Source organism: Myodes glareolus, chromosome X, assembly GCF_982192425.1.
Source record: "Myodes glareolus chromosome X, mMyoGla1.1, whole genome shotgun sequence".
Lineage (NCBI taxonomy): Eukaryota > Metazoa > Chordata > Mammalia > Rodentia > Cricetidae > Myodes > Myodes glareolus.
The window spans coordinates 112,249,620-112,277,410 of record NC_142053.1 but is presented as its reverse complement, the minus strand read 5'-3'; the positions used below and the strand labels follow the sequence as shown (position 1 = coordinate 112,277,410).

General features: G+C 37.4%; 2 protein-coding genes across 6 annotated transcripts in view; one reads left to right on the top strand and one right to left on the bottom strand.

Annotated features, from left to right (window-relative positions):
• Mospd2 (motile sperm domain containing 2) overlaps positions 1-2,420 on the bottom strand; it is a 106,337-nt gene extending 103,917 nt beyond the window's left edge. For 2 of the 5 annotated variants that reach the window (XM_048446198.3, XM_048446199.3), the window contains exons 1-2: positions 2,254-2,420; positions 2,034-2,103 (exon numbers count right to left, since the gene is read on the bottom strand). In XM_048446198.3, the coding sequence (XP_048302155.2) occupies positions 2,034-2,103; positions 2,254-2,262 (79 nt within the window). In that variant the 5' untranslated portion in view covers positions 2,263-2,420. The remainder of the gene's footprint in view (positions 1-2,033; positions 2,104-2,253) is intronic. The other 3 variants (XM_048446196.3, XM_048446200.3, XM_085684572.2) reach the window with 2 other exon arrangements.
• A 138-nt stretch (positions 2,421-2,558) lies between these two features.
• Fancb (FA complementation group B) lies at positions 2,559-27,047 on the top strand. The gene is made up of 9 exons (XM_048446195.3): positions 2,559-2,842; positions 5,948-6,961; positions 10,426-10,578; positions 11,505-11,597; positions 14,943-15,071; positions 16,079-16,299; positions 25,425-25,855; positions 25,970-26,204; positions 26,544-27,047. Exons 2-9 carry the CDS (start codon positions 6,017-6,019, stop codon positions 26,944-26,946), a joined length of 2,610 nt encoding a protein of 869 aa, XP_048302152.3. The 5' UTR covers positions 2,559-2,842; positions 5,948-6,016; the 3' UTR covers positions 26,947-27,047.
• The last annotated feature ends 744 nt before the right edge of the window (positions 27,048-27,791 follow it).

Below are 27,791 nucleotides of genomic sequence, written 5' to 3'. Positions count from 1 at the left end.
TCATCGCTGGGAGGTAAGGAACAGTAAACAAACAGGACAATTACAGGCTAGGAGGGAAAGTACGCAGGACAGGAAGCTACTTAATAACCAGCGAAGGCCACTCAGATACATTGAAGCCTTGAAGAGACAAAAACAAAACAAAACAAAAAGGCCTAACCATACACAGTAACTGGCGAAAAGCAACCCAGGCCTAGAGAAATGGAAAGGTCCCAAGATGCAGACAGACACACTCTGTTTGAAGAACACAGTGAGGCAGTGTAGATAGATATATTTATCGAACTGTGGATCAGGTTTTGGAGTGTGATGTCAATTTTGTGGGTCACTGCATTTTAAAAAAGAAAGTCAAATAGAAAATACATTAGTCACATGTTTTTAGACTATTCTTTAATAAACTTTTGCTTCGTGTGTGTGTGTGTGTGTGTGTGTGTGTGTACTGGCTGGCTATTTGTGTGTTTTTTAATGCAGGGGGTGGTCAAATCTGCACTAAGCAAGGACAGTAATAACAGTTGAGGATGAACAGGTAGCCAAGAGCTAGGCAATATATGGCTTTGCATTTGTAGGCCACCACTGGGAAGAACTGGAACTTTCTTCAAAATACACACAGTGGGAAGGCACCAAAGGGTTTCAGGCTGGGGAGTGACATGACTTAATCTGACATTGCGACGTTGCTGAAAGATTACTAAAGTGAAATCCAAAAGGCCAGGCCAAAACTCTTAACACTGTGGATTCTGAGAAAATTGCTTAATCTTACTACACTCCACTTCCCTCATTTAAAAAAATGAGAAGACTGAATCAAGATGACCTTTAAGACCTTGGAGATTGCATAACATAGTTATCTTCTGCTTGAACCCTTGAGCATAAGTAAATGACTATTAGAGATCATCAATTCATTAGTTACGAGTTACATCTTAGTATACTATAAACCATGTAGCTATGAATTACATTCATATAGAGCATTATTTTACAACTACGGCCTTACTGTAACCAGCTATGATAACAGACACGAGCGAGATCTCTGTGGTAAAAGCGAGTGGAGTGCTTTTGCAATTCCCTGGTACAAAGTTTGGTGTGTGAAGAAAACTGGCCATGAGGTATGAAAAGGTTTACTGACAGGACTATTTGGAACTTCACTTGTTCTAGGTCATCAACTGTTGTACAACACAGACCAGTATAGGGGTATAGGAATCTTCTGGTAAGCACTAAAGTCAGAAGTTTAATTCCTTTCGCAGTAACCAAATGACTGAGGCAAAATCTATATTGACAACCTACTAGTTTTTACTTCTACACTTGACAATCTAAAACAAGCTTCTTTACTTAATCCTTTAACCTTATTTACATTTCACAGATATGGAAACAGGAACTCAGAGCATGTAAGTAAGCTATTTAGTGGAGGGGTCCAGATTAGCGTCAATCAAGGCAGATGGCAACTTGAGCTTTTAAATTCCATATTTATAACTTATTGTAAATGTTTAAAAATACTGATCAGACGTACTTGACAACTCAAATATCTATGACATTGAGACACTGAATGTTCAACCAATAAATCAACTTAGTATTTGACTTACAGAAACTTTCAAGTACAGAGCGTGATAAGTACTTGTGAATAGCACTTTTGGATTTTAGAAGCGGAATTAAGCAAAATAAAGGGAACTGGATTACCAAATTATGTACAAAGCGTATAGCAAAAGTACAATGACAGTTTCCTGGTTTATTTTCTGGTGAGAGGCCAGGACAAGAACCATGAACTGCAATATGCTATTTACCAAATAGCCCGCCAGGGCCATGATCACAAGATGCTAAACATTCTGGTTTCTAACTTACTTACATTAACCTTTTAAAGAAAGAAGCGAGCACACCATCTGCCCATCTGAAGCAGCGCACACAGCATGGCAAAACCCTTGGAACACGTACAGCATCTTTCTAGGGAAGGTTGAAAAGGTCTCTAACATCTGCCAGCAAACACCCAAGCAGCCTAGCAAAAGTTAGATCTTCTCGCTGCACACCCCACTTCAAGCCCTAGAACGCATGCTCACCTGTCACATACTCAGCTTCGAATCTTCGCCGGGTCTCAGAGATTAGCTTGGCTTTATTCTGGGCGTTATTCTGGATGGGAGACACAACAGAACCTTAGATGCTTAGGGTCTTTACTCAGCTCACTCTGAACACAGCGCACCTACACCGGAGCGCACGGGCCCTGGGCCTGGAAGACGGCTTCCCGATCCGGGGACCCAGCCGTGGTGCGGTGTTGCTCACCTCGGCCATGGTCACGGTCGCGGACTTGATTGTAGCTGTAGCCGTCGCCTCTTCCACAGCCGGCAGCCAAGTAGCTCATCACCAGCCAACCCAGCCCAAAGGTAGACTAAGAAAGGAGGGAGGAGGAGGAGGAGGAGGCGGTCGCGTGACACCGGATGGTAGAAGGAAGTGTCTCCATACTGTCCAATCCCCTACTGTCGTCCGGGGGTAGAGGCGGGAATAAGTCCTCTGCTAGGCTCCCACTTGCTTCTATAAGGAGAAACCCCGCCCTCCGTCGGCCTCCAGGCACAGCTGTCCTGCCCCCAGCAGCCTGGAGCACTCCGACGCTGTCCCTGAAGCACAGCCCCTGGCAGACAGGCCGGTTATTCGCTTCCACCACTCGGAGGCCCCGCCCGCTCCCGTCTCCCTTGGCAACCGTCTCCCTCAGGCTCAGCCTCCTAATTTTTTTTCACTCAGCTATTGGGCCGGCTGTCCCAGCGTGCAATGCGCGGGCGGGAGGTTTGGAGTACTAGGTGCTTCTGGAACATGGCGATTTGGCTGCCTTGGAGAACTGTTTCTGTCTCCTGACCCGTCGAGGATAATTTGGATTGTGAGTGTTCTCTATATCCGGCGATTATTTCCGTTAAGAGTTTTTGTTGTAGTGTCTTGCATTATAGGGCTGACAGGCCTGGCTGGAACTTGGTCTGTAGCCCAGGTTGGCCTCAACTCTCACACATGTTTCTCTTTCTGCCTCTCTGGTCGAGACTGCAAGTGTTACCACCACTCTTGCTTGTGGAGTGAGACGCTTGCAAGGAAAAGGTCGTTGAACTCTTGAGTTGAAGTGGTTATAGAAAGTTAAAAGGAAAGGTGTTATATCGAGGTGCTTGTTGCAAACGAGGTGAGGGTAGGGCTCTTACTTCTGCCATGTAAGTGACATTTGTGGTTGTCACAGCTTGGGGATGGGAGTGCATCTGATTTTGAATGGATAAAAGCCTGGGATGCTGCCAGACTTGTGGGACAAGTCACAGTCCTTACCAGGGCAAAATGCAAACCTTGCCAAGGCTGGTAAAACTTAGATTTATAAAGTACTGGAACAAACCTTAGGTTTGGTGGTTTGGTTGAACATAATGTTGCCTTTCTTAAAAATTGACAGATACTGAAGTCTACTTGTAGAAATTGTAAATCCAGCAGCCCTTCCCCTCCACCAAAATAGAAACCCCAAATGTTTCCTCGTAAATCCCTTATCTGTAGCTGGTACACAGTGTTTCCTATGTTTATGTTTTTATTGCAGAAGTTGAACACATTGTTTAAAACTTGCTTGAAAATATTCATAAAATTATTTGAATAGCTAAATTCTCCCCTAGGCTCCATTCCCCTAGTTTAATATCCATAATGCTTATTAAAATTTAACCATCATGATATGCAATGCATTCCTCTTAACTATAGTGTGATGTTCCATCTGTTTATTTTCCTACCGGTAAACATTTGAATTTGTAATTTTTATATTGCAAATAGCAGTGCAGTATATATTTTAGAGTAGTGGTATCCTGCTATAAGTAGTTCTGTTTCTCTGGAATAATCAACTCAGAAATGCAATTTACAAAGATACACATTTCAATTTATTGCCAGGTTAAATTTTTTTCTTTCTTTCTTTTCTTTTTCTTTCTTTCTTTCTTTCTTTCTTTTTCTTTTCTTTTCTTTTTTTTTTTTTTTTGGCTTTTCAAGACAGAGTTTCTCTGTTGCTTTGGAGCCTGTCCTGGAACTAGCTCTTAGACCAGGCTGGCCTCCAAGTGCTGGGATTAAAGGCATGTAACACCACCGCCAGGCTAGGCCAGGTTAAATTCTATAGTCACCGCTCTCTTTCATAAATTGCTTATTAAGTATCCTTCAACATGAACTTTGTTCCTCATTCACATATTTCAGGACTGTCACTCAGATGCAGTAGTACCATTCTGTGATGTTTGTGGTTTTAATTCATTCCATGTGTTGTTACTTAAAAGAGTGATTCTGTATGTATGTAGCCATTGACACAAGAGAGAACAACATTTTTCTATGTCTGTTGAATTTAGAGGCTGTTCCTTTGCTTACATTGATTTTCCTCTTTCTCTCACACTGCTTTCCTATAGGCATTCCTGGCTGTCCTGGAACTCACTTTGTAGACCAGGCTGGCCTCAAACTCCCGCTGCCTCTCAAGTGCTGGGATTAAAGGTGTGCGCCATCACCTCGTTGCTGGCAGTTTTTTTCTTACTAGGGACATGCATCCCATGACAGTATGATTAACAGCCATGGCTCAAGAGACAAGGTGATTCTTTTCGAAAGCTTGGCAGCGCTGCCGATGAGGATTGTAAGCATGAATCGATGCTGCAACCTTGGGACAGTTTACCTTCATTAAAGTAAGGGGTCTGAATTTACAGAAAGGAAGGAGAAGAGTGGTTATTTTGAGAGAATAGTTGTAAACCCGAAGTGATATAGTGCATGTGTTGTAACAGACAGAGATAAAAAGCACAAGGAATTGATCACAGTTACTTAATTCCTCTCTTCATTATAGTTAGTTGTCTTCACCGTCAGATTTCCCCTATTTTGAATAGCCATAGTTTTCCTCCATACATAAGAATGTCTTGTAAGGTAAGAGGTATTTCTGGTTTTTTTTCCTATAGTGATTTGGAAGCTTTGTTTTTAAGAGTTTTCTTTCATCATGGAGCCTGTACAAACTTTGTCCTTAGGAAATAGGGGCCAAATGCCTTGGCTGTGGGGAGCAACCTAATTCAGCAATCAACATTTTTAGGGAAGTTTGAGTTTCAAGACAAGTAAAGCATTGATTAACCGAATCTCATTCTAAAGATATTAAGATAAACCCAGATTAGATTTAATAGATTTGTAACAGAGGGAAGTAGAAAATTCACTGAGCCAGAATGATATTGGAGGTCATTTTGTGTGTGTGTGTGTACTCTCAGAGTCTCTCTGGCTTATGCTGGCCTTCTCCCGATTTTATCTCCAGAGTAAATTAGAGGTATAGTCTCCCACATCTAGCCTCCAGACACCTTTACATTAAATTTGGGGTGTGGTTTTGTGTGTGTGGCCATGGCGCACATAGGAATGTCAGAGGACAGTTTTGCTGGAGTTGCTTCTTGCCTTCTACCCTGCGGAGGCAGTCTAGTTTCTGCTGCTGTTTTACACATTCCAGGTTTAGGTGGCCTGTGGGCTTTCCGGAGGTTTTCCTGTCTCTGCCGTCCCACCTCACCAATGGAATGCTGGGATTACTAGGCACACTACTTCTGCAGGCTGCTGTTTACTTCCTGAAGTCTGACCCTTCTGCTTGTGCAGTCTTGTGCACCTTTACTCTTCCGATAAAAGGGACTTTTAATAGAACTTCTAAATAAAGCTTGCCATGCACAGAGCACATTCAGGTCTCTTTTCTGAATTAGTTAGTCACAGTCTTGCATTGTGTAAGTATGACATTGTCACCAGGTGTGTAATGCATACCTGTAATTCCAGCGCTCCAGAGGCAGAGGCGGAAGCATTACAAGGTCAAGAACAGCAAAGGTCTATTATGTAGCAAGGCCTTCTCTTCATAAAATGTCACAATTGTATAAGAAGTTTTTTGATATGTTTACTTAAAATGAAATATATGGTTACCTGTATGATAATTTTCTAACAAAATATGTTTTCCACTCTACCTGCTCCATTTAGTCTTTCTTCTTTGTTTCCCCCTTAGGATTAAAGGCCTCAATTGGAATCCCTTTGCATTTGGAACTGGGTCAACACAGAGACTTGATATATTAGGATGCCTGGCAACCAAGCAATGCCATTTAATGAGCAAGCAAAATTCTTGTGTTATAATGGAGAAGTCCTTGTTTTTCATTTGTCCAAAGACTATTTTGAAGATTGTGAAATGCCTACAGACACATCTGCATTATATGTCAAAAGGATGATATTTGACAGAGAAAAAGGGACATTTTTTCCTATATCCACGGGTTTTTTAAGCATTAAGGAGAAAGCTTCACATTTAAAAATTCTGTGTTGTAAATGTGTGTCAGATTTCAAAACGAGAATTAACCTCCCTTGCATTTTGATACAATATGAACAATATAATAGTAGAGATTTCAAATATTGTATACTGTTTCTTCACAATCTGAATAAATTTGAAAAACATTTGAGCTTTACACTCAATCATGCGTTGGATGAGAGCTTAAAGATCTTTGATGGTCCTATAATTTTTTGGCAATATCTCAACAAATTCTTCTATATCTCTTCCCAAACTGGAGAGGTTACTCACATATCAGTTACTCTTTCTTCTGTTGAGTGGGTAGGTGAGATCGAAAATTTTGGTGTAGGATTTTTGGGGCTAGCAGAACCACCTGCGGCTGGTACCCATACGGTTTCAGAATCAGATTGTGAATTTTCTGATTCCAACCTTTGTGCATATGATCTTAAAACTCAAGAAAAATTAAGCACCAGTTACCTTATCCCTCTTGCTTATAGTAGTATTGTAACTCATGTGCATGTCTATGCCGCTGAAATGGTCGACAGTCAGCTACAAATGGCTCTGATTGCCCTTACGCAAAAGAATCAGCTCATTTTGTTCCAAAATGGCATTCCTGTAAGAGTGTGCCAGCTTCCATTTGTAGATCCTTGTTCAGTTCAAATTCTCGATTCAGGTAAAAGAAACCGATTTTTCATCGTATCCTTCAACTCCAAGGCTTGTGCCGTTTCGGAAAAGAAATTTAAGGTACAGTGCTTGATCTCAGTCTTACAGTAATTCAGCTGGTAGTCTTGGGCTTTTCGTTTCCTGTGTTTACTTTGTTTTGTTTTTTGAAACAGGGCTGGGTCTTAATATCTAGTACAGATGGCTTTAGAGTTTCCAGAGTCTTGTGCTACCATCATGTCCAACTATTTGTAGGCTTTCTGAGCATTCCTGTTTTGTAAGTCAGTTTTTAGCATTAGTCTTTGTACATGTTTCATTGTTTTTCTCGTTTTGTTTTTGTTTTTTGTTCTTGAAATTGCCTGAATTCTACTTGATAATGATTTGGGGCCTTGGTGTTTGAAGTCATAAAGCCTTTGAGTTTGGAAGCATAAATATATAACTATAATTATATTTATCAGTCATTTATTCTATTTGTAATTTTTATTAATGTGATCATATTGCAACACCTAAGTTAGAAGAAATACAGTTATTATACTTGAACAATTATACTTAGTAGTTAAGACAAAACAATAAACATGGTAAGATTTAAAATGAAATGAAACATTTTCTAATATTGAATACTAAGCCTTTACTATTGATGACTTTACGTGAAAGGTTTTATATAATAGAATTAATATTTTATTTAATAATAAAATTATTTCTTTAATAATCAGGTTTTTTTTGTTGTTGTTCAAGACAGGGTTTCCCTTGTATAACAGCTCCGGCTGTCCTGAAACTCCCTTTGTAGACCAGGCTGGTCTCAAACTCAAAGAGATTGACTTGTGCCTCTGCCTGCAGAGTGCTGGGATTAAAGGCGTGTGCCCTGACTGTCCAGCAAGGACTGATTTTCCTTCCTTCCTTCCTTCCTTCCTTCCTTCCTTCCTTCCTTCCTTCCTTCCTTCCTTCCTTCCTTCCTCCTTCCCTCCCTCCCTCCCTCCCTCCTTTCTTCCTTCCTTCCTTCCTTCTTTCCTTGATTTCCTTTCTTTCTTTTTTGTTTTTCAAGACAAGTTTTCTCTGTGTAGCCTTAGCTATTCTAGAATTTACTCCGTAGACCATGTTGGCCTCGAACTCACAGAGATCCACCTGCCTCTGCCTCCTGAGTGCTGGGATTAAAGGCATGTGCCATCACCACCTGGCTAATAGCAGTTTTATCCTTATATAGAAAGTAACAATATTTCTTTGTGGAAGGTATGAATCTGTTTATTCTGCTTCATTTCAAGAAGGAATTGAGGTAGATTACAAAAATATGTTCAAGCATAAATTTAAGTAAATAATGAAAATCTAAGTCATTCTGCTCCCAGACTAGCCCTTCATAAAAGCCTTAGAGATATTTAGTTCAGTGACAGGACTACATTTTCTCTTAGGCTTTCTCTCAAGTGGAAATTGTCTCTGCACGTTTTGACAAGAATCTGTTTAGTGACCATTTCAGATTTGAGGACATTGTCAGGTAGGCACAGATATTTGTGTTTTCAATAGAAGAGATTCATATGTTCTGTAATTGTACTGTTAAATATAGCCAATAGCCTTGAAGTTATGGAGTATTTGAAATATGAATGGTCTGAATTAAAATATATTAAAAATGCCAAGTCATCCTGAGATTTCAGACTTCGTAAAGGGCTAGGTATGGTGTCATATTGTAACGCCAACAGTGGAGAAATCAAGGCAAACTAGTAAGACCCTGTCTTTGAAAAAAATATTAAAAATTCAGTAAAACATTTTGATTCTTACTTGATTATATTGAATTGCAATGGCAATGTTCTGAACATACTGTGTTAAAGTCAGCCCTCCATATCTAAGTGTTCTACAAGCACTGACTCTGCCAACTGCAATTTAAAATATTTGACAAAAACTAGGGTTTGTATTGAACATGTGTAACCTTTTTCCTTGTCTCTATGCCCTAACAAGTACAGTATAGCCACTGTAATATTGTATTTGACATTATAAATAACCTAGAGATGTTTTAAAGCTTATAGCAGGATATGGGTAAATTATTATTATTATTATCATTCTTATTTTTATTGCTTTTGGTTTTTCAAGACAGGGCTTCTCTGTTTAACAGTCCTGAATGTCCTGGAACTCACTAGGTAGACCAGGCTGGCCTTGAACTCAGAGATCCTCCTGCCTCTGCCTCCCCAGTACTAGGATTAAAGGCATGCACCACCATGCTTAGCTGAATATTATATACAAATTGTAAACCAATAAACATCTACACAATCTTGAATCTATAGAGGCTCGAAGAGCTACTCTTCCACTTACATTGAGAAATGACTATTACATTTTTACTGAAAGTTTAAAATTGTATGTGTGCTTCCCATTTTTGGTTCACTTGTATTTGTGTTAAATAGCACTTTTTGAAAGATATTCTTTACTAACACGCTTGTACATTTATGCATAGTTCTTTGATGTTTACATGTCCTCAGAATGTCAGAAGCTACACCTATAAAAATCTCACCAACACGACTGCCTAAACATGAGCTGAACATGTTAAACAAATTTTGATTGCCAGTTTCTCATTTCTGTAGTTCATTATGCCCCATAATTGTATGGGGTCATATGGGTTTTCAGATATGCTGCCTCCCTGGCCAAGTGAAGAACCACATCTTTGGGAATTAATCCTGTAGAGCCAGGATTGGTGTTTCATTATGTAGATTGAAGTGCCTTACTTACATTCTTTCTGAAGTATAAGCCACATTCCTGGGTCCTCTAGAAAACGTGGCTGTGTTCCTTGGATTCTGGGTAGGAAGTGTAGCTCTTCTGCCTTAGGTGATCTGATACATGCAATGTTAAAGCCTTTAGCTCTATGGACCTTTAAGGAATCTATTTTAAACTCCCTGTCTCCTATTCTATTATAAACTTAACAAATCATTCTATTTAAGTAGAATGCTTCTAGGTGTCCTGCTGTTACAGATTCATTCGTTTCCTTTTGTGTCCCTGATAATAACAATGCCTGTACCACTGCTACTGAGGTTAAGCTGTTAAGTTCCTCTTGAGCTTATGCTACTTTGAGGATTCTTCAAAATGTACTGCTCCCTTTCAGTTATCCAGTGCTACTGAATTCCTTGGGGAATTGCTCTGATTGGAAACAGCATGTCCACTGAGGCTTATGGGAAATAGGGTCATCCTTAAATTATCCATAGTAGAGAAAGAATCTACATTAGAGCTTCACTCATGCTAGATGTTAGGCCTCCCAAAGTTTTAGTTATGAGAAGTATTTGAATTTGTACATAGATCATAAGATTTGAATACAGAAATTAGAACCATGATAGTCTCTAGATAAGCATTAATAAAATATGACATAAATATCCTGTTATTTACAAAGTTGTCATAGTTCTTTATGGTTTTGGATCCTATACTAGTTTTTTTCTTTAGCTTTTGTGTTATGACTTTCATCAGTCTTTTGTAAGAATGAGGTTAACAGATTATAACTGCATGGAACAAAAAGACTTACGAACTAGTTGGTTCATATTTCTCCTTTCTGTATCCCTCCTGTAATGTTCTTTTTCTTTCAGGTTGTTGCTAAGTGGGAACAACTTAGCTTAGTCTTGATAAATGACTTTGTTGGAGTTGGAACTGACCAACTACTGATCATTTTTGATGCCGCTCTGAACACAGATCAGCTGACTTCATTTGCTATAACAGATTTTGTCAGAATAAACTTTTCCGTAAGTTCTGTTTACATAGTATAATTTAAGAGCCATTTTACTACTTAAAAGTTTGATCCGCTATCTAAATGAATAGTTTCTATCTTTAGCGAAATTATCTATCTAAATGATTTCATACTGTAACTTTAAAAGTGTATAGTCTCAGTCCTTTAAATGTGTACATTGTCCTTTTCAACAAAGGCTGTATAAGTTGACCATCCTTTTCTTATAAGCTTGTATGGTAGTATATCTAAGGGTCACTCAAATGATGGGAATGCTGTAAGTAAACTTTATTGTTGCTTCTGAAATATCATTTTGTATCACTAAATAATACTGCATTAATTAAGGAATAAAAGGAAGTATAACTACTTCTTAAAAGAGGAAATCAGTGACTGTGAAATGCCTCAGTGATCAGGGTACTTTGTTGCCCAGCCTGATGCTCTGAGTTGTGTGCCTGGAACTTACACGGCAGAAGGAGAAAGCTGACTTCCACAGGTTGTGCTTTGAGCTCCATATACATGCGAGAATACATGCTGCTGAACACGTCCAACACCAGAAAAAAAATAATGTAAATGTTTTAAAATACAAGATTTAAAGTGGTCTTGGAAGTCTTTATCATAAGAGAAAGGATTTTTTTTTCCGAAGTTTCAGATCTAAGTAGAATCAGAGTCTCCCCATTTTTTTCTTTTGTAAAATGAAGATGATTGTTGTTTGTTCTAGGGTTTTATTGAGAATAATGATACAGCCTCCCAATTTGTGATACAGTATACAACTGTACACAGTATATACAGTATAGGACCCACAGTGATACTCACCTATTTCCCAGATGGTGAAAATACATTTTTTTTAAACGTAGAACTGCCCTTTGGACAAATAGTGACTGTATTTTTAATCCTCTGAATTTTCAGTTTATTTTAAAAATTTTTCTTGTTCTTTCCTGTTATTAGACTGAACCACTGGATTGCATTGAAGACCCTTTTGCTGAAGAGGAACATGAAAATTATTATTTGGTGCTTCCGGCACTGGAAGCACAATTGGAAGTTAGTGTCTCTATCTGCTGTCTCCTTCTGCTTTTTGATTAACCAATTCTAACTGAAGTAAATAACATATAACCAAGTCTAACTGAAGTAAATAACATAGAGGGATGTTTACAGTATTCAACAACTCAGTGTTTAGAAGAAAGGGGTATTTCAGAGAGCTCTAGGTTTTGGGCACTGCTGTAAAAACTATTAATATTATGAAGGTGAGTGTGGTATTGTAGGCTGTGCTTTTGGCACTTGAGAGGGTGAGGCAGGCTAATTGTTAGTTTGAGTCCAGTTTGGCTATACACAGTTTCAGGACAGCTTAGGCAACACAGCAAGAACTGTCTCAAAATTAATAACCCAAACTAGTGTGAGGTTACATGTAAGTATATTGTCTGGAAATGACAACTTTCAGTAGTAGGATTTGGTAAGGTTAACAAGCTATATGAATGAAAATGCAGAAGCCCAGTTTTTTTTTTTTAAATATTTATTTATTTTATCATGTATACAATATTCTGTCTGCATGTATGCCTGTAGTCCAGAAGAGGGCACCAGACCTCATTACAGATGGTTGTGAGCCACCATGTGGTTGCTGGGAATTGAACTCAGGACCTTCGGAAGAGCAGGCAATGCTCTTAACCGCTGAGCCATCTCTCCAGCCCCCATGAATGAAAATGCAGAAGCCCAGTTTTAAAAAGGAGCCTGACCTATAGAATCAGCATGCCACAGCATCTCTCTTAGAATGACAGTGACTATAATAGGTTATAGCACATTAACAGACATGTAACAGTAGAGTGTAACGTCAATACATACCATGTCCCAAACCAGCATAGAAGAGACTCAATAATTCCTGTAAGAGAACTATTAGTTTTGGCTAAATATACCAGCTTTATTGCGCTGTATTAGTTTTCATTACTGACAGAATTCCTAATATAGCATCTAAAGTTGTGGTTCTCAATCTGTGGGATGCAACCCCTTGGGGGGGGGGTTGAATGACCCTTTGACAGGGGCTGCTTATTAGTTATCCTGCATATCAGATATTTACACTATGACCCAAAGCAGTAGCAAAATTACAGTTATGAAGTAGCAGCTAAATAATTTTGTGGTTGGGGGTGACCACAACGTGAGACACTGTAGTAAAGGATCACAGCTTTAGGAAGGCTGAGAAGCCCTGCCCTAAGGGAAGGGTCTCTTTTGGATTCCAGGTTCAGATGTTTCAGTTCTTGGTTAGCCAGCTGCAGTTGCTTGCGGCTTGAGATGAGGCAGAATATTGTGACAGCAGGAGCGTGGTGGAGCACAGCTGCGCGTCACAGGGTAGCCACGAGGCGTCTCATGGTAGCTGGAAAGCAGAGAGAGTATGCTTGTGTTAGTGTGATTCTTCCTTCCCCTTTTAACTTCATACCCTTAGCCTGCGGGGTGATGGATGCTGCCTCACATCCAGAATGGCTCTTGTGCCCCTTAGTTTATTATTTTTGGAAATACCCTCACAGATCCTGTGCTCATTAGGTTTTTTTTTTTTTTTTTGGTCAACTTGACAGAAGCCAGGGTCACCTGGGAAGAGGAAAGTCTTTTAGAGATTAACTATTCCTCCCCACTTGATTTTTGAACATGATGAGATGTGTAGACCCAGAAAGATTAAGTGCCTTCGAGCTAAAACTAGAGTCCATTGCACCAACATAGTTGTCAGCAGGGGGACATGGAAGACCCATACCTTGAAGAAAATTGTAAGCATGTAGCAAGACACTGACATAACACAAGTGCTCATCAACAGGAGTGCACTGTGGTCATGTGACGGAGGACTGTAGGTTACTGAAAAGGATAGATCTACAGCTGTTAGGGGCAACATGACCAACTTTAAAATCTGATGTGCACAGAATGATTCAATTTAAGAAATACTCAGAAAGCATACAAAACTGAAAACATTCCTTAGGAACATGTAGAAAAGATGGTAAACACAGAAGACAAGCAAGGAAGGTGTGGTAAGACCAGGTAGTCTTGCCTTCTGGCTAGAAAAAGACATTTGTGATTAGGTCTCCTAGGCAGCTCCCAGAGTGCTTCCATTACTTGGATATAGTTTTGTAGGTGTTGACATCATTTTTAGTCTTCAAACTTTTCCACATTGTGGCATTTGGGACATGTATAGTAGGACTTACAATAAGGAATATTAAAGCAAGGCTCAGTGTCAAGCAGGGTAGTTTGTCCCTAAATTGCGTTTTTGTTCTGGTTTCTGGTTGTAAGAAAATGAAAGAAATTAGTCCTTAACATATATGGAAAAATTCTGAAAAGGTAAGCCATCTGTCTTTTGGTTGCAGGATTATGTGTGTAGGAAAAAGAGGGGAATACTTTATTGACTTAAATTTCCTGCAGTGAACTTGGTTTAGTTTTATGGTTTAATAACAAAACTTCACAATATTTTAAACTAGAGATTTGCTAGTTTTTCCTGGAGCACAGAGGACATGATGAGAGAAAGAACCGCAGAGGCCAGTGCTAATTTCAGAGAGTTCATTGTCAGTCAGCCCACCTTGAATGTGTACATCTACTCGTATCCAAATTACAAGCTACCAAGTACATGAGCAATGGAATATGAGCACTATGAAGCCAGTAGAACGAGGCCAGCATGAGATGTTTCAAAATCATAGCTACTCTTTACGCCCTTTTTATAATGAGGTAAGAGAAATAATTCAGTCTCCCTGCTCCGACTTCTAGTCATTGATTAAGAAAAAAGTTCTGTTCAAAAGAATGGAGCCCAAAAGATTTTTAAATATGGAAAGACATTTTATTAGAAGCTAAATTAATATTTAAATAGCCTCACGTGTCTGTCTAAATGAAACAACTTCAGTCAATTCAACAACTATTTACACTTTTAGTAGCAAAATATATTCTACAATTTTTTTCATCCTTGGAACTGAAATCTAATTATCTTGCACAATAAAAGAAATGTATGCTGTATTCCCTGTTCTGAGCCAAGTTAGTTCCTTGAATAGTTTTCAGTTTATTTATTTATTTATTTTTTTTTAGAGTTTACTAGGAAAAAAAACAACCGTCAAACAGATTGTGGCCTTTGTTATCTGGGAGACCTCAGCTTTATTCAAAGCGATACATGTTATTTAACTCATCATTGAAATGGATACTATTGTATCAGTATGTTCAGTTTGGTGCTTAGACTCCACAGCAGTTACTTCCCTGTCTTCCTATGAGCACAAAGCACTTCTTTTGTAAGAGAAACAGAATCTAAAAACAAAAGAGTTTCTCTTTGAAAGTGGTTTCTGCAGAGCCTATCTGCAGAAAGTACTTCCTGAATTAATGACATGTCCAGTTTCATTTGGAACTGTCTCTGGTAACTTTTTCTTTCTATTTTTACAGGCTTCATTTGTTTTTCTTAACAAATTACAGAAGCATATCTCATTTAAGGATAAATTTATTGCAAACTCTTGGAAGATTCTTTTAAACTCAATTTATGGGAACGTTGATATTACGTCAAATGATGAGGAGGTAAAGTTAATCATATGACTACTTGTATTATTCAATCAATTGATAATGTGCAATGTGTTGAAGAGTTGTTTAAATTAGAATACAGTAGAAACTATCGCTTACTGGATTGAAGTCAGGGTAATGATAGACTTTCATAATATTGAAAAACATTTGCTTAAAGAGCCAAAGTCAATCGTTTTCAACCCAGATCTGCTACTTTGTAGCTGTGTGATGTCTGGCAAGTTACTTAGCCTCTCTGTAACTCAGAGAGTTTGTCTTATCTATAAATTATAGAGAATAATACAACCAAAAAAGGATGCTATGGTTATTGTGAAGATTGGTGTACAAATGGCATTTAGACATAAAAATAAAGATTCAATAAGTAACACAGTTATTTCTCCTAACCCTGTGGTTTCTATTGTTATTATAGTCTTGTGTTTACGGTAATGGTATGAGAATGGGCTAGACAGTAACATAAAATTTCAGCAGAGTTCTATAAACTACCCATAAAGGATAGTTTAATCAGTTTTTTTAACGCAGACATTTAGACTTAAGCTCAGTGCAATTTCCGGATTGGTTGTTTTCATTATACTTGTGGTGTATATTATCAAACATTATTAAAATCTGGTTTTTTTGTCCCCACTGGCTCTATATCAGAAAGCTTATCTTCCAGTTATGATTCTTGACCTGAGTATATAGTTATGTTTCATGAATTTTTATTTTAGTAAGTTATATGTAATCTATAACTTTTTATTGTATTATTTTTATTATGATAATACTATATTACAATTTATTTTAAAAATGCTTCTGTAGTATTTTGACAGTCTTTTGACATCAACATTATATAATCATCTACAAATGTGTTGGGCTGCATTCATAGCCATCTTGGGAAGCATGTGGTCTGTTGGTCTCGGGCTGTGCACATTTCTTCATGTCATAAAGCCGCAAAGCTAATCTTCCTAATATACATTTTGATTCATTCAGTGCATTTTTTTGTAGTCACCTATCTTAACACTTTTTTCATTAAGGAAGAGCTTGTTCCATTCTGTGATGAAGATGAAAACAGTATCCATACCCCTGTGGAAAAGTTATCAGAGAATTTTCAAGAGCCAGAACATATTGTAAAGCAGACATGGTGTCGAAACTTATCAGAGAATTTTCAAGAGCCAGAACATATTGTAAAGCAGACATGGTGTCGTGTACTAGACAATGACTTAGTTATTGGACTGAAAGTCACATCTTTGAACCCGTAAGTAAATTTTAATATAATAATTCTGTATTAATACTGCATATCAACACTGTCTAATAGAAATTAATTAAAGGAACATGTAATTTTTTTTGTTCTAGTAGCCATATTAAAAATTGAAATAAAAGGAAGTGAAATTAATTTCAATATTTTATTGGGTACCCTCCATCCAAAGTTTCATTTCAATATATAATGAATATACAAAAGTATCAATGAGATATTCATTTTCATACTGAGGTTTTGAAATTTGGTATTATTGGAGGCTGCTTGTTTGTTTCCCAGCTGCCTAGACTCCTGAAATAATCACACAGAGACTATATTATTTGCAATACTGTTTGACCAATAGCTTAAGCATATTGCTAGCTAGCTCTTATATCTAGTATTAATCCATTTCCATTATTTTATATTTTACCATGAGACAAGGTTCCAGCTGGCAGCTCACATCTTTCCCCTCTTATGGCTACATGGTGTCTTCTTTCTCTCAGCATTCAGTTTAGTTTTCCCCACATAGCTCTATTCTGTCCTATCACAGGCCAGAGCTGTTTCTTTATTCATTAACCAATAAAAGCACACATACACAGAAGGACTTTCCACATCATCTCCCCTTTTCTGTCTAAATAAAAAGGAAGGTTTTAATTTTAATATAGTAAAATTACATATAACAAAACAGGTATCAAGCAAGAATTACAGGTATAATACTTATATTTACTTTATCTTTTATCATAACTAAGGAAAACTGTAACTATAACTATTTATTCTTCAACTCCATTAAAGACTCCAGAAGGATATAATATTACCTAAGTAAACAGGAAGTGCATTGTAGGCAACTTCCAAAACTCTAGAACTGACAGAGACATCTCACTACCTGGACAGTCACCCAAAGTTCTTCTGTACCATTGGGGCATACATCTTCAGTCTACAGGTCTATAGTATCCAGCAGATTTTTCCAAGAAGCAGAAAATTTCAAAGATAGTTCCACCTATATTAGCAGTTTGTCAGTCCTTTCTTCTGTGTCCTGCAGAATGTCTGGCAGATTCTTTCATGAAGCAGAAACCCTGAAGGACCATCTCACCTTTAGGCATGTTCAGCAGTCATTTCTCTGTGGGTCCTGTATGTTCAGTTCATACACCATAACATCAAGCAGTCCAGGCAAGAGCAGTTTCTTGCCTAAATGGCTAGCAAACTACATAAGGTATCTCTTCGATGCCCATCATCCTCTTAAAATAGATTGGTGCTGCCAGGATGTGTCTCATTGTCATGAAAAGTCTTAAGCTCTTCAAACACTTTAAATACCATATTCTGAAGGTCTCTGAAAGATTTGAAGAATATCTATCTAACTGAAATATATATCTATATATCTAGAAAACCTAACTAACATGACTACAAGCTTGACTATTATAGATGACTATCTATTAACCTATATTTCTTAATTATACATTACATTTTTAAATGAGCTCAACAAACACAATACCTTAATCAGGAACAGAAATATACATATAACAAAATTGACCTTAAATTTGTATCAATAAACCAATATCCATACCAATGCAAATCTCTATAGCATATCCCCCTTTAAATGTAAGCAAACATTTATAAATAATTATTTAGGGAATTTGGGCATATTTTTTCCAAACTGCTTTTTGCTTTTTGTTGGGTGAAGTAATTTACTGGGAGTGTTACAGTAACCTTTCAGCAGGGTCTTGGTCCATCAAATCATATAAGTCTGGAAGGAGTTCATAGGTTCACATCTTCTGTGGCAACAAAAGAACTCTTTTTCCAAAGTAATAGATCCTTAGATTCAAATTTTAAAGTCGAGATACCTTTAAAAATATATATGTTGGTTTAGCTTAGCAGCCCATACAATGAAATGTTTCTCTGTACTTAGCTCCTTCACATTCAAAAATTTAAAGAAAAAACAATAATATACATAATCCAGACTCTCTGTGTATAGTCCATCTTTATGTGGCTTATTTTTCTTTCTCTATTACTTTTTCTACAAGTTTACTCTGTCTCCTTAAAGACTTTGTTTTACTTTTTTTAAAAAATAAACATTAACTTCTTTTTGTAACTATACTCCTTTTTTTTCCTCCTAAGCCTACATACATTTATCCAACACTGTGACTCATTTAGTAGTCTTTTTTATCTGGATCTGTCTTTATTGTGTATCTGTAATTATTTTTTGTCCAGGAACGCTTCTTAAAATGCAAAGTGACATTACTAGGACTAAGGTTGCTTTACCTTTTGGCTCTGCCCAGTCAAACATGTTGGAGGTTCCTTCATTGCCTCTGAGAGCCATTCTCTACCTCAGATCCAGGGTCAGGTCACAGCAGGTCTGTGTTGCTATGAAACAAGTTGTAGCACTCTGCTCACAAACCTCATTTAAATGCTCTATAGCTGGACTTCCCTAAAGAGTCAGAGTTTGTGCTGGCAGCATGGCCCAGGAATCTACCATTTCCAAACTGCATTTTTTGTTTTGTTTTGTTTTTGTTTTTGTTTTTACTACCACTTAATCAAGAAGACCTCTCTTAAAGGAGCTGTAGCATGCTGCCAGCAAGCAGAGCCCATCTGAAAAAAAAATGCGGCTAAACTTTGTTTTTTAGTTTCTAGAATTCCTTTCCAAGTCCTCTCAGGTTTTATGTGGATTTAGCTAGTACACGTTGGAGCGCCAATCTATTGTGGTTTGTGTAACACATTTTAATTCTCACTTGTCATGTTTCTGCTCTTTAGTAGCTATATGTATTTGGCCTGCAATGCTCTACAAATCTTCATTTTGTGCAAATCCATTGAGTTTATTTGAGGAGCATGACATTTACAAAATTAAGATAGTATTCTCAGGATGGAGATAATTAAAGAGCACATGGAACTTTTAATCAATGCATTGAGAAGAATTAGGACCATGTGGAAACTTTAAACTAGCAAAGAGTGGAGAAAGTTTAGTTAAGTAACTAAGTCTCTGATAACAGAAGATTTTTTTTCGAGCTATTGAAATCATGGAGAGGGAAGCAATATCACTACTGTCTGGAGCCTATCCAAAAGCTTTCCCACCAAAACAGTAAACCACAAATGTGTGTGCAGACAAGTTGGAGAGACTCTGCAAGTCTATTTGACTATAACAGTATCAAGTTTAAACAACTTACCTAGCAATTTGAGTTTTCTACTTGATCTCGTTTCTTTTTATTTCACAACGAAAGATCTCTCTGTAGCCTAAGTTGATCTAGGACTCTGTTTTGCTCAGCCTGGCTTCAAACTCTTGATCCTTGTATCCCAGCCATTCCAACACCAGGATTCCAAGTGTCTGTTACCATGCCTAGTGGTTCAGACTTCCTAAGTTGTTTGAGGTGACAGATAATCAGATTTGGGGCTTTTTTATTTCATGTAGTGAGTTAGGTGAATTCTTTTTCTAGTAAAAAACCAGTTTTACAATCCTGAATTTTATAAACCCAAATTCATTATATAATTTTGGTGCATTAATGATAGATTTGGTTTGATCGTGTTTAGTCAAGAATATGTGCATTTGTGAACATGAGTGAGGTTGGCTTGAAATTTCCTTCAATCATATTTTCTTGGTTTTAGTACCAAAGCTGTTTGCTCATTTGTTCATTTATTTATTTATGTGAAGTCTTGCTTTGTTTAGGCTGGCCCAGCCATCCTGTCAGCTCTGAAGAAGCTAGGTTGTTTTGTTTTTCCTGTTCTATGGAACATTATATAAAATCCAAATTATATAGACTTTGCCATTTGGTTGTACTGATCTAGAAAGCAGTGGATACCTGGAATTTTCTTATGAGATAATTTTAATTTTGTGATCAGTTTCTCTAAAAGTTGTCGATAATTTAGATTTTATTCTTAAAAACTCTTTGTTTATATTTTCTAGTACTTTAATGCTAAGATATTATAAATATTTATTGACTGTATTGTCAGTAGTTTTCCATTCTAAATCTAGTATCTATTCATGATCAATTTTCCAGAATTTTGCTCATTTTGTTACACTTTTCAGTCAAATAATTTTGTCTTAATGATTTATGATTTTGGATTTTTTTCCTATTATTTTTTAATTTTTAGTCCTTCATTTTCTTATTATTTTAGGTTTATACTATTACCCTTTTTCTAACTCTTTCATCATGATGTGGTTGGATGTGGATTTCTTTATTGTTGTTGGGGGATTTCTGTCTTGCCCACTTCCCACAGTCATTAAGTTCCAAAGAAATCACACAGAGGTCTACATTAGTTATAAACTGATTGGCCTAGTAGCCCAGACTTCTTATTAACTCTTACAACTTATATTAACCCATTATTCTAGTATATGTTAGCCACATGGCTTGGTACCTTTTTCAGCAAGGCAGTCACATCTTGCTTCTTCTGTGGCTGGTCCAGGACTGCAGAAGGAACTTTCTTCTTCCCAGAATTTTCCTGTTCTTGTTGTCCCGCCTATACTTCCTGCCTGGCTATTGGCCAATCATTGTTTATTTAAAATATAGTTGACAGAATACAGACCATTGTCCCACACCACTTCCCCCTCTTTTTTTTTAAGCAAGAACTCTGAATCTAATATCCTTTGTTTAGCTTTTCTCCTGACCATTAGCCATAATAACTTGTAATCAACATGCTACACAAAGGAAAATATCCATAGTCCATTTTTTGGAAATGTGGATGTATTATTCCAGATCACTTCCTGCTGGTTGGAGGTGCTGATAATCTTATGGGGACCTAAAGAAAATTTAGAAGTATGATCAAATCCTGACTGGAATATCCCTTGAGGCTTGATCATTTTAGGCAGCATCTTGAATCTGTTCTGGATGTAGAACTCAGACATCTGGGCCTACCGGAGATTTCTCAGGTGGTTTTCCTTGATCAAGCCTGGTTTTTCTTAACTCAGAATGTATTTAGAGCCTCTCATTTCCTGTGGAAAAAAAAGCAAAACCTTTTCTCCAAAATGACATATCTTTGACTTCCAATTTTGAAGCCAAGGCATTTATAAAATGTTTTATTAATCCAGCAACATTTATATTCAAATGTCTTTTAGCAGCTGTTGCTCCTTCTTCAGCTATCAAGCAATTCAAAGACAACATAGTAATATACAGTATCCAGACTCTCTGTGTATTTTTCATCTTTATGTGACTTTATTTTAATCTCTATTTCTTTTATTTTTACTTTTAATTTTTGGTTTTTTGAGACAGGTTCTCTGTGTATCTTTGGCTGTCCTGGAACTCCCTCTGTAGACCAGGCTGTCCTTGAACTCACAGAGACCCACCTGCCTCTGCCTACCTAGCACTGGGATTAAAGGTGTGTGCCATCATGCCTTGAACTCACAGAGGTCTGCCTGCCTCTGTCTTCCAAGTGTCAGGATTAAAAGTGTGTGCCACCACACCCAACTACTCTCTTTCTTTATTTTTATGACTTTAGCTTTTTCTTTTATCTTCCAAGCCTACATATATTTTTAAACACACAATAAACCATTTAGAGGTTTTTTTCATCTTTGAATCTATCTTTACTGTCTATCTCTCTTTTTCTGACCACATGAGTCTTTAATTTGCTAAGGAATATGGGTAGGATTAAAGCTGTGGCTTTGGCGGCTGGATCCTGCCCATTTCTTAGCTTTTTGAGATTCCAGCCTCATGGCAGAAGCACTGGCTGTAGTCATATTTATTGCCACTACTCTATGGCATTTCAGGGTCCCTGCCAGCAAGCAAGCTGCAGCAGTGTGCTCACAAACCACACTCAAGTGCTCTGTTGCCAGATCTCCTGCCTGAAAGAGTCAGAGTTTGCGCTGGCAGGGTGGCCCAGAAAGCTGGCATTTTAAAATGGTGAGGCATTTTTTCCTGCTACAGCTGAAAACCAAAAATCATGCATTCAGCTTTTCATCAACACCATTTAAGTGTTTTGTGGCAGGACCTCTTAAAAAAAACCTGCAAGGTTTTGCAGCTAAAGCTGAGTCAGGAAGCTTCTCTTAAATGAGAGCGCTTGCCTCAAGCAAACAGAGCCCATCTGAGAAAATGCTGCTATCAATAAGCCATGCTTAACTCTATTCTTTTCTGTCTAGAATAACTTCCCAAGCTCTCTCAGGCTTTTAAGTAGGTTTGGTCAGCCCCACGTTGGCACGCCATTCTGTTGACTGAGTTTTCTGTCCTGCCCAGTTCCCACAGGTTAAGGTCTTTTGGTTAAGTCCCAAAGAAATCACACAGAGGTCTACTTTAGTTATAAACTGATTGGCCCATTAACTCAGGCTTCTTATTAACTCTTGTAACTTATATTAGCCCATTATTCTTGTCTAGGCTAGCCATGTGGCTTGGTACCTTATTCAGCAAGGCAGTCACATCTTACTTCTTCTGTGGCTGGGCCAGGACTGCGGAAGGAACTTCCTTCTTCCTAGAATTCTCCTGCTCTTGTTGCCCTGCCTCTACTTCCTGTTTGGTTGTTCCACCTATACTTCCTGCCTGGCCTCTGGCCAAACTTTGTTTATTTAAAATATAATTGACAGAATTTAGACCATTGTCCCACACCACTTTATATTCTCCATTAGGTTGTTAAACTTCCTTGTAGTGATATTTTATTTGTGCTTTAACAGATCAAGTTTGCCTGAAGATCAGAGTGCAGAGTTAAGCCACTAGAGGCCAGGCAGTGGTGGTAGACACCTTTAATCCCAGGACTCGGAAGACAAAGGCAAAGGGATCCCTGTTAGTTCAAGTCCACCCCGAGCTACACAAAATTGATCCAGTCTATAAGAGAAACAGAGCTCACACAAAGGTGATCCCAGCACTAGAGAGGTGGAGACAGGAGTGATATGGCTGTGCAGAGAGAAGAATATAAGGTGGGAGGAGACAGGAGCACAGTGTAGTCTGAGGTTTGCTGGAGACAGTTGTAGTTCGAGGATCCAGTCTGAGATGCATTCTGAAGCAGTCAGAGGACAAGATTACCTCTTCAGTCTGAGCACTGATAGAGATAAAAGGTCTCGTAGTGACTGGCTGCACTGCTTCTCTGATCTCTCAGCTCTCATCCCCTAATGTCTGACTCCAGGTTTTTCTTAAGAACAATTAGAATTTGTGCTATACTTCCAGGCTCTAAGAATTGACTTTTTTTTTAAGCAGTCTGGGAAAGGGGCTAAAAGTGGTGTTACACTTGTTAATTCTATATTCCGTGAATTTTAGCCTACCTCCACACCTTCTGTTCATCTCACTTACTCCTAGGTTGTGTCCTCTGATCTAGTCCATTCACTAATTTCATCCCAGTTTTCTAGTCAACTGTTCATTCCAGTGTATGCACTTCAGATTTTTTATTTGCACTTGATCTATTTACCACTTTATAGGTCTGCCTGGCCAATTTTTATTATCTCACAATTTTAAAGCTTTTATTCCCTTAATAGTCTGAAATAATTACTTTTTAAATGCTTTTTATATATAGAAAATTTCAAGCATACAAAGAAGCATGATGATCTATTCTCATGACTTGGTTCCAATGATTATCAAATCATTGCTAATCTTGTTATATATCCACCTTTATTCACAACCCCCTAAATTATTTTGAAACAAGTATGACATATGTGAGCATTCCAACACACACACACACACACACACACACAGTGAGAATATTAAAATTGTGTTTGGTTGCCTTTCTCAAAGATTAACAATAACCTGGACAATGTTCACATTACTTGTCTTGAGGTTGAAATAAGCTTTTAAAACATAGGCCAAATAATAATTAGAAGTTGGACTTGACTGTGTATATATTCCCATAATCTGTACATACTCCTTTCTTGTATGCATGTTGTTTTTTTGTAATGCATATTTTGAAGACACCAAGCATTTTTCCCTGTAAAGTTCAGCTGAACTCATCACTTAACACGTTTGTTTCCCTGTCACCTTTGTGCCCTCTAAATCAGAAGTTCAGTTTCAAGGCTGAGTCAGAGTAATGTTTGAATTTATGTTAAAAGAATGCTTAATAGATCATGCCTTTTCCCATCAGGAAGCATGTAAAAATGCTTTGGAATTTATCAGCCTAAATAACGTTTTAAGGAGAAGCTCTTCAGTAGTTATATACTTATGCCCTTAATTAATGTGATTTGTGATTAGAAACAAAAGCCCAGACATGACAAAGTGCTTGTTTGTACCTGAATGGATTGTTGTTTCTGGGGATTTTTTTTGATATGCAGAGATTAGAGCTGTCTTTGGTTGGTTGGTTGACTATGGGGTTTTATTCTTAGTGAGAAAACCCAGCATAAATCCACAGTGATACTTTTAATTCAGAGTAAAGACTTTACAGTTTTATCACTACCAGTCTTGTGTCTCAGTTTCTCCCCGTGTGCTGAAAATCTCAGTTCTCAGTTATACCAACAAAATTGCTCTTTTTTCTCATTCCATGGTCTGTATATGGCAGTCACTGAATCAAAATATCAACAGTATGATTATTACAAATGTTTCTTTAAAGTTCTCTTCATACTGTAACGTTCTCTGCATAATCTTTAATATAGCCCAGGAGGTGGTGAAATTCCTCTCTCTGAGATACATCACAGTTCCTTGATAATTTTGGTAGACTTGGAAAGTGCCTAAATAAACTTGAATTATATTTGTCAATTTTGAGGATTACCAAGCAGAAAAATTTCTAAAAGTTAAGAAAGAATTTATATTTAAAAGTTAGGTTTTAAGTTATTCAGAAAAGTATAAGATAGAAGGTTTACTTCAGAGGTATTTTTATTCAAAATTATTACCAGAACTTAAAAATGACTAATTTCTTTTTACTTATTTTAATAATATTTTATTAATTCATTGATAATTACATGCAATGTATTTTCATCATTTTAACCCTTCTTCCTCAACTCCTCCCAGATATACCTCCACCTCCCTACCACTCAACTACGTTATTTCCCTATTTTTTAAAAAACCCAGAAAATCTAGTTTGTATTGGTCAGCTCCTGTTGGGTATGGGGATTACCAAGGAGCGTGGTTGATATTATTTGAAGTCACAGACCTTTTCAAGTCTGAGTGGCTTTTACTCCCGACTCTGTAAAATTTTACATTCATATAATTTTCGCTAGGTAAGGAGACAATAACTGTTTTCTTGTTTTTGTAAATAATTATTTATTAATTCTTTTAAAAGAACATGCAGAATAAATGAAATTCTTGGTTTTTTTTTTGCAGCTCTTCGAATGAAATGACTTTATCACTGATAATGGATCAAAGTAACAGGTCTACCTTTCAGCTTCTGAAGTGTCAAAGTCAGGTGACTAGGTTGAGTATGTATTCTTTTCCAGAAGCAGACTTGAAGCCAGTGGAAACAGGACCAGAGACAAAAAGGATCAAGTTGACCTCTGGTAGCGAGGAAGAAGAAAACTCTTCTTGTGAACAATTATCTAAGATAGAATCTACCCACATAATTACTGCTGTCACGTCTCTTTCACCACTTTTAGTATTCAACAAACTGTGTTGCACTTTGCTGTTAAACATTGGTGACAGAGATAGTGTTAAAAACACTGTGCATGATTATGTTATATGTGGCAGCCTTGATTTTAATCTACAAGATCTTTTTAGTGTGAACCACCTACTGGCATTCCCAAAGAAGCAATCAATAGGTAATTTGAGGGGTAATTTTTTTATTGTATGCTTAATTAAATCAGAAGTTTTTGAAAATTGGTTGATATTAGACAGAATTTAAGGCTAGAATCTGTGATGTGTTTTTCTTGTAGAACATATGGAAGATCTTTTATTGCTTCTTGCAGCATTGCACAAATATTGTTTTCTTGTCACATCACCTACCCATGCCCCAAATCTAATGAAGATATGGCTCTTGAAACACATGAAATGTGAAATAATCAATGGATTTAGAGAAATATACCTTTATAAAATGCTTCGAAATTGTGGGGCGCTCTTCTCTTGGGAGCCGAGAACAACATTTGAAGGAATTTTAACAGTCTATTGCAGGTAATGTACATCCAGTTCAAATCAGCTCAGAGAAGTCCATGTGTCTGAGTGGTCTAATAACAATCCTGTGTAGAATTCTATTTTCAGTGACTACTCTGCTGCTCTTCTTACTAAGCAAAAGATGCATAGTCAGGCCAGTTACTAACTGTACTGCTAGTGAGTTAATTAGCACAAGAGATGGATACTGATATAATCTGAATTTTATTATTGAAAACATGAATCTTTTATTATCCATCTTAGTGTTTATGATATGCATATTAACTGACTGCTGTAATGTTTTGCATATGACTGTTGTGTGCTGTTGCAACTGGGTCACATTATGTCTGTCTTTGATTTCAGGAATGAGGGAGTTTTGTTCCACTGTCTTGACCAACTGATCAGAGTTCTCCCTGAAAGATGTTTCTTCAGTTATCTGAGATTAGGAAATGAGGCTTTCCTAATGGGTCACTGGTTATCCACTCTGGAGAAGGAACTAGTTACCTTTTGTTCTCTTTCCACTTCTGCTTTTGAGTATGCAAGAGATGGAACTATGCATAAGCCAAGTGAACCAAAGACTAGTCCTGCAGCTGCTTCAGAGGAAGAGGACAAGATCTGTCTGCATAAGCAGGCAGTGCAGAGAGAAAAAATGATAAAGAACTTGAATCTGAAAGTGAATGGCAGCAGTTATGTGCAAATGACTTTGGCTTTAGCTGAGACTCAGCTGAAATCAGACCTTATTGCAGAGAAACTGGCCAATTTGTAATTGCACTTTGAAAATCTTGTTTTAAGATATTCCAGCTATCATGAAGTGTTTAATTTGTTATCCTTATTTAATATAAAGATTAAAATTTATTATAATCCCTAGGATCTTGTTTTTCTTCTATTATTTTTGTGTATGCTGCAATTCCATAACCCAGGCTGTTCTAGAACTTGTTATCCAGCTCAGATTGGTTTTATTTAGGATTGGAGAAATATCCCTGCCCCAACCTCCTGAGTACCAAAATTACATGGTGTGCCACTATGCTGGCTCAATGATCAGTTTGATGACACAATATAGTATTTCTAGTAGAGCAGAAGTTTCTTCTGTTCTCCTTTTATCTTCCCCTGCTTCTACTTTCTAATGCAAGGGACATTTGATTGTGTCTGGAGACTTCTTTTCTTGTTTAGAATTTGGAGGGTTAAGTGCTATTCTGAATATTTTATATTCAGAAAAACTAAGACAAATTAAGGATCTATATTAGAGACACTTTGGAATAGATGAGTATTTGTTGTGGGGTTTTGTTTTATGTTAGTAGGAAGTTCAGCAGCATCTTTGGCTTCCTCTACCCACTAGATGCCTATAATATTCCCGGCTGACCTTTGCTGGATAGTAAAGGCCAGGATCCTATGAAACCTTCTATGCAAAGAACTAAATCCAATAATCCAAAGAACTAAAATGTCAATGATTTTAAAAATTTGATTCTTTTTGTGTATTCTGTTTAGTAAAACAGGGCATGTTAAAAAAAAGCTTCAAATGGATGAATTAAATCAGATGATCAGAAACTACTACTTGCTATATTTAGCTCTTCTGGAAAGCTAAATGTAGTGTTGCATGAGACCAGTTTGTAA